Below are 10,469 nucleotides of genomic sequence, written 5' to 3'. Positions count from 1 at the left end.
CAGAAAAATATGACGTCAGTCCTCGCTTCGCTCACCGCGAGCGAAGCAAGGACTGACGTCATATTTTTCTGGTGTTTGATCAAACATTTTGGTGTTTTATGATTTTTTGTTTTATTTGACCAAATGACAAAGAATCTTGTCATCGGAGTTGAATGGGTTAAGCAAGTTTGTCATGAACCAAAGAGTTTCTTAGTAAAAATTGATTATTACTAAATGAATGAATAAAGGAGATAGGATGGATGGATGGATTTATGGAATTTTTGGCTTGAAGGCCAAGCGCCGGAGCCGGTAGGCCATTCAGCACCTAAAGATGATAGGGCTGCTATAAATAGTCATGGTGAAATATTCGCAAATCATCATACACACTTGTTTTCTCCTTTCCCTCAGCTCGTCTTTTCATAATGTGCATATTGTGATGCATCATCAAATCATCATACATCAGGCAGCCTAACATTCAAGCAAAAATATTAACTTGTATTGAATAGGTTAACCATTTGCTCCAGTTCCTCAGTGTCTCTCTCAACTTGTCTTACACCACATAATTATGGAGCCAACTCTTTTGTCATTTATGATTTTATCCATTCTTCGACATTCTCAGTGACTAATTTGCTAGTAACATTTTTCTTCCAAAGACACAGGCCCATCAGGTATGCAGATTTTATCTATTGCAGACTTAAGGTTATCATGCATCATCACAACAGTAAAATTTGTTGAATTCTTACAGAGTAAGCTGGCAGGTTTTCAAATATCAAAAACTGGAAAATTGAAAATACATTTTATTATATATTACACTAATGCATGTAAAACTTTCATATAATAACAACTTGACACACACATTTAAATTTTTACATTAGTAGATTGCAACTAAGCCTACAATAGTTGCACTTCCCACAGCCATTACAATGTCTTTGTTAAAGAGGAACACTAGTATGATCACTTTAGTAGCAGGATGCACAGCCTTGTTACCAGCATTATATATATATATATATACATATTTGACTACACTGTGTACAGTATATTATTTTTTCAAAGTTTTACACTGGTGTTTCTTACTATACCAACGTTGTAAAAATATCTTCAACACTGTATTCTTTAATGATACTTTCATATTCTGACACCTCATCTTCTAAATGGTGCTCCTTCACATCCATTTTTGATGTAAAACTCAAAAAGGATAACGGGTTGCAGCTTATGATGGGATCAAAATCCTTTGTACCAGAATCGTTTTTAGATCCAGATTGGTCCAAGTTTACATTGTTCAAATTGGTATTGGAACTGAGAACTATACTATCTTTTGTATTTGAAGGCACTTCATGAATCCTGAGATGATTAATAAGCTTCTGTCTTTGACAAAATACAGCATTGCAGTGTGAACATTGATATGGTGTCTCAGTATTAATTCTAACAGGACATTTTAAGCTAGCTTTATCTGGAAATGCAGCACTGCACAATGAACTATCGTAAGTGTGTTCACTAGAGTGTGCTCTCATGTGACATTTCAAATGTGATGAATTAGAAAATGCAGCGTCACAGGTTGCACATCGATACGGCCTCTCCCCCGTGTGGGTCCTGGTGTGGTACTTCAAAGTCGCCTTTTGGGAAAACGAAGTCTCGCAAACTGCACATTTGTAAGGCTTTTCGCCCGTATGCGATCTGATGTGAATTTTTAAGTTTCCCATTTCGGAAAAGGCGGCATTACATATGGTGCATTTGTGCGGTGTGTCGCCCGTATGTTTCCTGATATGAACCTTGAGGTTTCCTGCAAAAGAGAAGCTGGCATCGCAAAACGTGCACTTGTACGGCCGCTCTCCTGTGTGAGTTCTCATGTGATGATTTAAAGTTCCCTTTTGGGAGAAAGAAGCAAGACACTGCTTACATTTAAATGGCCTTTCCCCAGTATGTGTCCTGATGTGCCCCTCTAAATGCCCTGCCTCTGAGAATATAGCATTACAAAGTGTACACTTGTGTATATTTTCCCGGGTATGTATCCTCAGGTGTCTATTTAGCGGCCAGACTTTTGAAAACACTGCATCACAATATTTACATTTATACGACTTTTTATTATTCTCAGTCTTTGGGTGGCTTTTCGAAACTCCTTTATTTGTAGCATTGGTCCGGAATATTTTTCCCAAGCTGGTACTACCAGTTGCAGGATATGTTACTTGGGAACCTTTTTCTTGAGATGTGAATTCTTGCACATAATTCTCAATTCCCACGGGTGTACTGGAGTCTTTGTGTTGACAATTTATATTTTCTCCTACATTTTCATCCAGTGAAGTAGCCATTCCATAATGCAGTCCACCTGCAGTGAAAGCCACTTGTTAGAGGGATTATATTTCAACATGAACTTTACACTAAGAAATACATTATATCTAAGAAATAAAGATTCAAGTGTTTCTTATATAATGCATGTTACCTAGAGCATCTATGACCATACACCCATGTCCTATAAGGAAGTTCAATCATCATAAGGTTTTCTTGCAGACCTCTCTACAGAGAAATGTTGGGTTGCATAGTTGCGTCATTGTGCGAGTACAGGCTTGCCCATCAGTCATTGCTTGTCACATCACAAGAGAGGAATATATTTATACATATATGTATTTGTACAACACTGAATGGGACAGGCATATATACAGAAATTGATGTGGTCAAGCAAAGGACTGCATATATGCCTCCTTTGAGTTCCTTGGTATTGATGGCTTAGAATCAAAGTGAATTGTGGCTGATAAATGTAAATATATACATATGTATATATATATATATATATATATATATATATATATATATATATATATATATATATATATAGATATATATATATATATATATATATATATACACACACATACATAGGAGGGATTGAGGAAGTTAGTGACAGAGTTTGGGAAGGTGTGTGAAAGAAAGAAGTTGAAGATAAATGTGGGTAAAAGTAAGGTGATGAGATGTACAAGGGGAGAGAGTGGCAGCAGGCTGGAAGTGAGTATTAAGGGAGAGAGACTGGAGGAAGTGGATATTTTTAGATACCTGGGTGCGAATGTGGCAGGAAAGAGAGTGGGGGTGGAGGTAGAATGTAGATTGAGAGAAGAGAGTAATTGCCTTGGGGGATTAAACAGTGTAATGAGAAATAGACATTTGGGAATTGATGCCAAGAGGAGATTGTATGAAGGAGTGATTGTGTCGACAGCACTGTATGGGATAGAAACATGGAGCCTAAGAGAGGAAGAGAGGAGTTTGAATGTGTTTGAGATGAAATGCCTCAGAAGTATGATAGGGGTTACTAGTCTAAAGTGAGAAATGAGGAGGTGAGGAGGAGAACAGGGGTGGAAAGGGAGCTGGGAGATAGGGTTGATGAAAGAGTATTAGGATGGTTTGGACACATGGAAAGAATGAGTGAAGAAAGATTAGTAAAAGAGGTGTGGAAGGCAGAGGTGGAAGGAGTGAACATAAGGGGGCATCCTAGGATGAGATAGATGGATGGGGTAAAATGGGCATTGGGAAAGAGGGGAATGTCTGTTGAGGAAGGACAAAAGACAGACAATAGGGGTGAATGGAGAATGGTTGTGTATGGATGAGGCTGTGATGCATGAGGGGGAGTGGCTGGGGGTTGGGGGGTGAGGAAGTATGTATGAGAAATCAATTGACGCAGCCTGAAGGGATTTCTTCCCATCTTTCCCTTTTCTGCATGAAGAGACAGAGAGAGGGGGGGGGGGGTCACCAAATTTTAATGAAGCAGCCTTGCTGTGGATGTGTTGTATCTTGCAACACTGTTTCTGACCCAAGGCAGGGGACAAGACACAGGCATGACCTGTCATCCAGTAGGTACCAAGATAAGAGGGAGGGAAGAGAGTAGAGGGGAGTGGAGTATGTAGGGGATGGAATGGGTGGGAGTGGTTTCTATGCCTTGTCTTTTGGCTACCTCCTGTGTAAGGGGGAAAAAAAGCCTTTGGTATATGTATGTTGTTACCATAGTCACCCCTGGTGTTTATCACATTCTCTAATTTCTGTAGGCTGGTCACCATTTCTGTTCTGTTTACATAGACGTAGATCCACGTTCCGAAATCTAAGCGTTTAAAAATTTAATATGTCTGAAGATATCTTTATACTTGTGAAATTATGGTGCTCCAGTAATGTAAGAATTCATAGAAATACTTATTGTGATTGCTTTTGGTGTATGATCAATGTATGATTTGTATTTTACGCTACTGACCATATACGCGGGGGGAGTTGGAACATTATTGGAACTGTCGTCAAAAAAGGGGAAAAAGGAACGATTGTTCTTCCTCGCTTCTTTTCTTCTGTGTGTGGCTTGAAATAGATGTATAAGACTTTTGGAGATAAAATGGTTGAGAGGCTATATGAAGGTTATGTAATGTAGGTGAGGTTTGAGAATCTATATATTATCCACAGTGTTTGTAGAAGCAGAGCCTGGTTGAGAGGCTATATGAAGGTTATGTAATGTAGGTGAGGTTTGAGAATCTATATATGGAATGTGAATTAATCAATGGTATTTATGTTAAATGAGTGGAGAGGAGAGATACTGAAACACATACCTCATATGTATTACTATTATGTAAAAGAATATACATGAGTTTGAGATGCAATGGTAAATGCATACATTTAGTTCTGTATTGTTAGGTTTATTCAATATAGGTATAGATATAATTACCTATCATCTTTACTTATCCCCATTTATAATGATAGTTTGGAATCAGATCTGAATCAGTGAGTATCTTTCAAGCCGATGGAAATAATAAGATGCAGTAGAAATGATGACATATACTTGAACAGAAAGGGAATTAAGCAGTGGGGAGTGAAATTGATATTCGTTATTTGTCACCCACCTTTTAAGGGATGAGGCAAGATCTGTTGTTGTCCTCCTAGATCCTTTATTTACTAACCGATTGCTTTAAGGTTAGGGGTGGCCCGTAACAATGTACATATAAACTTGTTCCAGAACCTCTTGTTCCAAAATATTTTTGAATTATCAATTTTTCCAGACTAGGGGAGGTCACCTTTCTCAACACACTAATGATCGTACACAATTGGAACCATAATCTTCATAGATCTTACACACTGAAACACCACAGTCCAGTTTCTCAACTGTTCAACTTCTCTTGGTCTTGTATATATTTCTGGTACAACCTGTGTCCTTTTCATACCCCTTAACCCATTAAACTCCGATGACAAGATGTCTTGTCATTTGGTCAAATAAAACAAAAAATCATAAAACACCAAAATGTTTGATCAAACACCAGAAAAGTATGATGTCAGTCCTCGCGCGAGGACTGACGTCATACTTTTCTGGTGTTTGATCAAACATTTTGGTGTTTTATGATTTTTCGTTTTATTTGACCAAATGACAAGAATATTGTCATCGGAGTTTAATGGGTTAAGGAGCTGGCACACTAGGCTTGCATGCTAGTTGCTATTACTATTTGAGTAAAAAAAAAAAAAAAATGAAGACTTGGGTTACAATATTCTGGACTTATGTAAGAACATCTCATCAATATGTCTAATATACATACAGTACTACCTCTCATTAACGGACTAAAAGGGGGGTAATGGTGTCCGTTGATGTGAACAATCCGTTGATTTGGAGTGGTTTTTGGGTGGCATAATAGTTATTGCATGCACTAAACAACAGCACCGAAAACACAGTGAAAACACCGCAAACACAGTTAATTAACCCATTCAACTCCGATGACAAGATGTCTTGTCATTTGGTCAAATAAAACAAAAAATCATAATAAAACAACAAAATGTTTGATGATCAAACAGCACCAGAAAAATATGACATCATCAGTCCTCCTCCTCGAGGAGGAGGAGGACTGATGACGTCATATTTTTCTGGTGCTGTTTGATCATCAAACATTTTGTTGTTTTATTATGATTTTTTGTTTTATTTGACCAAATGACAAGACATCTTGTCATCGGAGTTGAATGGGTTAATGTCCGTTAATGAGAGGTCTTGCTATATTCTAGGTTTAACTTCTCTTAGTTCATCATTCAGCGACTATGTGACACAGGAGTAACTTGACATTCGGAAAACCGAACAACAAAAGATCATGACCAAAGTCATTTCTACTCAAGACAAAGTAGCAAAAGCAAGTAGCATGCTAGTGAGAAAGGGCTAGTGTGCCGCCATGTTTATAAACCATACATACATATACCAAAGGCTTTTTCCCAATTACAAGGGAGGTAGCAAAAAAGAAAAAGGCATAAAAACCATTCCCACCCATTCCACCCCTAAATACACTCCACTCCCCTCCACCCTCTACCCTCCCTCTTGTCTTGGCACCTCTGTGGTGGAGGGAATAGAATACTGCCACTAAGTATTTCCACTTGGATCGTAGGAGGCAAGAAAAACGGGACGGGGATTGGGACCAGGCATCCTTCTTCCTGTAGCCCCACAGGGAACATTCCTTAAAAAAAATAAATAAAAAAGTAAAAAATAAAAAATAAAAAATGAAAAAACAAATAAATAAAAATAAATAAATAAAATAAACATTATAAACCATAATTGAGATTAAATTTAACCAAAATAATCTAAGAAACTTGCCAAATTGTGGTCGAACCCCCCCCCCACACACACACACCATCGGGTGAAGTTTAAACACTTCAAGTGAACAAGAATACACTTATCATCATCTACGGGCCACCCGTGTAACTAGTCTGTCAGCCACAGGAATTTCACGATCCTTATAAAGATTACAGACCATCAGTGTCCAGAAAGCTGGTGCTGTAGCCATATATGTGTGTGTGTGTATATATATATATACATACAAACACATACATTACATATACATGTACATACACACACACACACATATATATATATATACACACAGACACATTTCTAAAACAAGGGAGGTTTTCAGTAATGCAAGCAGAGATAAAAACACATTGCAACAGTTATTCAGTTTTTTCCCTCATATTCTCAATTTTCCTGATTAAAATTTTGCCATTAACTGGCTGAACTGAAAATAGGTCTTCATATACTTTCATTTCATTTCCTTTAATTGTAGAGTTCAAGGTTTTGTCTTCAGAAACATATTTCTACGAGTAAACTGCAATAACAGAAAGTACACAATCACATACAGCAACACTGAGTTATAGAAGATATCTATGAAAAAAACAAAAAAAAAATCAGCACAGAGTGGTGGATATCTTGAACAAACTAGACAAAACAATAGTGTGTGCTGAAACTATACATGAAATTAAAAGCAAACTAGTCACTGAGATGCAAAGATGGGACACCATGAGCATAGCTCACCTTCTTGTAAGATACAATTAGGTAAATGCATTCTCTCTCTCTCTCTCTCTATATATATATATATATATATGGAAACTTCCTTGACGGAGGTGAATTTTTGTGCCATTTAAATGTGTTGCCTACCATTGTAGAGCTGTAAGCTAAGCTAATCTTCCCACCAAAAACAAACACTCAGCAATTATTCTGACGCCATGGGGGGATGACTTGTGCTGCGAGTGTCTCATGTCACCCTGCTTCTCGACACCCCCTCCTAAACTCTCCAGTGTTGTAAACATGGGCTACAGTAAAGATTTATCAAAGGAAACCATTGTCCAGATCGTAGCCACAAAGAAATCTGGTTGTACAATGAAGAAAATAGCTGAACAGGTTGGGATGTGTTCATGAAGTGCTGGACGCTGGGTTGCCAAGTTCCAATGGAAGGGTGGCTGTTCCGCTCCATCTCAGAAAAAGACCTGGAAACCCACTGAAGACTAGTAAAAGGGCCCAGACGATTGTAAAACATCAGGTTGAGTCGAACCCATAAGTGACTGCGGGGAAAATCAAGGAAAGTAACCCTGGACCGTTTGGCGAGGCGCCAGTCCGAACTGTGAATGGTAGGATCATGGCACTTGGGTACACAAGTCACCGACCCATTAAGAAACCCCTTCTCACCCTTAAAAAAGGCCATTTCCTTCATTGTACCATCAGATTTAAGAACATAAGAATGAAGGAGGTGCTCAGATAAGAGGGAGGGTGGAGGGGTGTGGAGTGTATTCAGGGATGGAATGGGTGGAAATGATTTTATGCCTTTCCCTTTTTGGCTACCTCCCTTGTGAGGGGGAAAAAGCCTTGGTATGTAAGAATGAAGGAGACTGCAAGAGACACTAAGGCCTACACTAGGCAGCTCCATATCCATCACCACCTGTCATCCCCATCCATAAAGTTGTCTAATCGTTTCTTAAAACAACTGATAGTTACTTACTACTACATGGTTACTTAGTTTATTCCATTCGTCGACCACCCTATTAGTAAACCAATTCTTGCCTATTTCCTTTTCAAATCTTAATTTGTCCAGTTTATAACCATTACTGCGAGTCCTGCCCTGTTGCTTTAATATGATGACCTTGTATGCATCACCCTTGTTAAAGCCTTTGATCCACTTGAAACACCTCTATTAGATCACCCCGCACTCTGCGTCTTTCCAGAGAGTGTAAGTTAAGGTGCCTAAGCCTCTCTTCGTAAGGCAAATTCCTTAGTCCATGTATCATTTTGGTCATTCTTCTCTGTACTGATTCTAGGACAACAACCTAGGCAATGATTTCCTACGATAAATTCTTACTAGACCCCATGTTCACAACACTAGGGGGTTAGCGGAGTTGGCGGTGAGGGTCGAGAGGCGAGAACACATGGGACACTCACGGCACAAATCTTCCACCACGGTGGCAAGACAACCGAGCATACTGGTTTCTGTGGTATGATTACATCTGCCTACAATGGTAGCCCCTCAGAGGGCTTCCAGTCTCAGCATTGTATTGGTCCACCACACCCCTAGTGTACCAAGGTGATATCAAGCACAGTATGTGTATGTATATGTATATATATATTATATATATATATATATATGAGATATATATATATATATATATATATATATATATATATATATATATATTACATATATATATATAAATATACATACATATATATAAATATACATACATATATACCTATCTATAAATATATATATACTAATACACATATATAAATATATATATGCATACATATATATATATATATATATGCATATAATATTATATATATATATGTATATATATATATATATGCATATATATATATGCATATATATATGCATACATATATATATATGCATATATATATATGCATATATATATGCATATATATATATATTACATATATATATATACATATATATATGCATATATATACATATATATATATATATGCATATATATATATGCATATATATATATATATGTATATATATATATATAATATATATATATATATATATACATATATATATACATATATATACACATATATAATATACACATATATATATACATATATATATATACATATATATCTACATATATATATATATATATATAAACATATATATATACATATATATATACATATATATATATATATATATATATATTATATATATAGATATATAGATATATACATATATATATATATACATATATATATGCATATATGCATTTTATTTATGCATTTATATATCCATTTACTTATATTATTATTTATATTATAATTTTTATTGTATTTTTTTGTTTCATCTTTTTTTTTTTTTTTTTTTACTATTATATTTTTTTCTTTTGCATCCAACCTATTTATGGACCAAAAGGTTTCCTGTTGGCATGCTCTGCCTTTGTAATCCTTTTGTAATATATATACATATATATATATATATATATATATATATATATATATATATATATATATATATATATACATATATATATATATTCTGTTTGTGTGCCAAGGGTTTTTCCCCTTACAAGGGTTGTAGCCAAGTCAAAATGCAAGTACAGTACCTACCACCCACCACCCTTCCCCCCTCATCTTAGCTCCCCATGGCCGATAAGTCATCCCTGTATCTTGCCCACTGCTCTGGATCAGAAGCAATGCAGCAAGACACAGCACATTCACTGCAAGGCTATTTCACTTAATTGGCAACACCCCCCCCCCTCTCCGTCTCCTCATGCAGAAAACGAGATGGGGAGAAATCCCTTCAGACTGCGTCAAAATATCACACATAACGACTCCTTACCCCCCTATTACTTCCCTTACATCACAAAATCATCTATATAGAGCCATTCTCCACTCACCCCTATCTCCTGCCTTCTCTCTTCCTTGCTCAACAGACATTCCCCTCTTGCTCAATGGAAACAAATAGGAATTGGATATATTTCCCTTATAAGGGGAAAAGAGGCTGCCTCTTTCTGTATATGTAAATATGCACACAGTGTATGTATATACATACATATATATATATATATATATATATATATAAATATACACACGTCTGCATGTATGTAATTGTATAACCTCTCTAAAGGATTTGGATCCAAAATGCAATTAACCTTGCATCAATTCCACACTGTCTCCTACAATTTCCAATTGTATGTGTGTATATAATATATAT

At 36.4% G+C, this 10,469-nt stretch overlaps 1 protein-coding gene across 1 annotated transcript in view; it reads right to left on the bottom strand.

Moving 5' to 3' along the window:
• Positions 1 to 760: 760 nt before the first annotated feature.
• Positions 761 to 10,469, bottom strand: part of LOC143031241 (uncharacterized) — a 10,501-nt gene continuing 792 nt past the window's right edge. Inside the window, exon 2 of the mRNA XM_076194826.1 lies at positions 761 to 2,302. Coding sequence (XP_076050941.1) covers positions 1,053 to 2,285 — 1,233 coding nt within the window. The 5' untranslated portion in view covers positions 2,286 to 2,302 and the 3' untranslated portion in view covers positions 761 to 1,052. The remainder of the gene's footprint in view (positions 2,303 to 10,469) is intronic.

Source organism: Oratosquilla oratoria, chromosome 12 (assembly GCF_046742065.1).
Source record: "Oratosquilla oratoria isolate Oo_2021 chromosome 12, ASM4674206v1, whole genome shotgun sequence".
Classification (NCBI taxonomy): domain Eukaryota; kingdom Metazoa; phylum Arthropoda; class Malacostraca; order Stomatopoda; family Squillidae; genus Oratosquilla; species Oratosquilla oratoria.
This window is presented reverse-complemented; position numbering and strand designations above follow the sequence as displayed.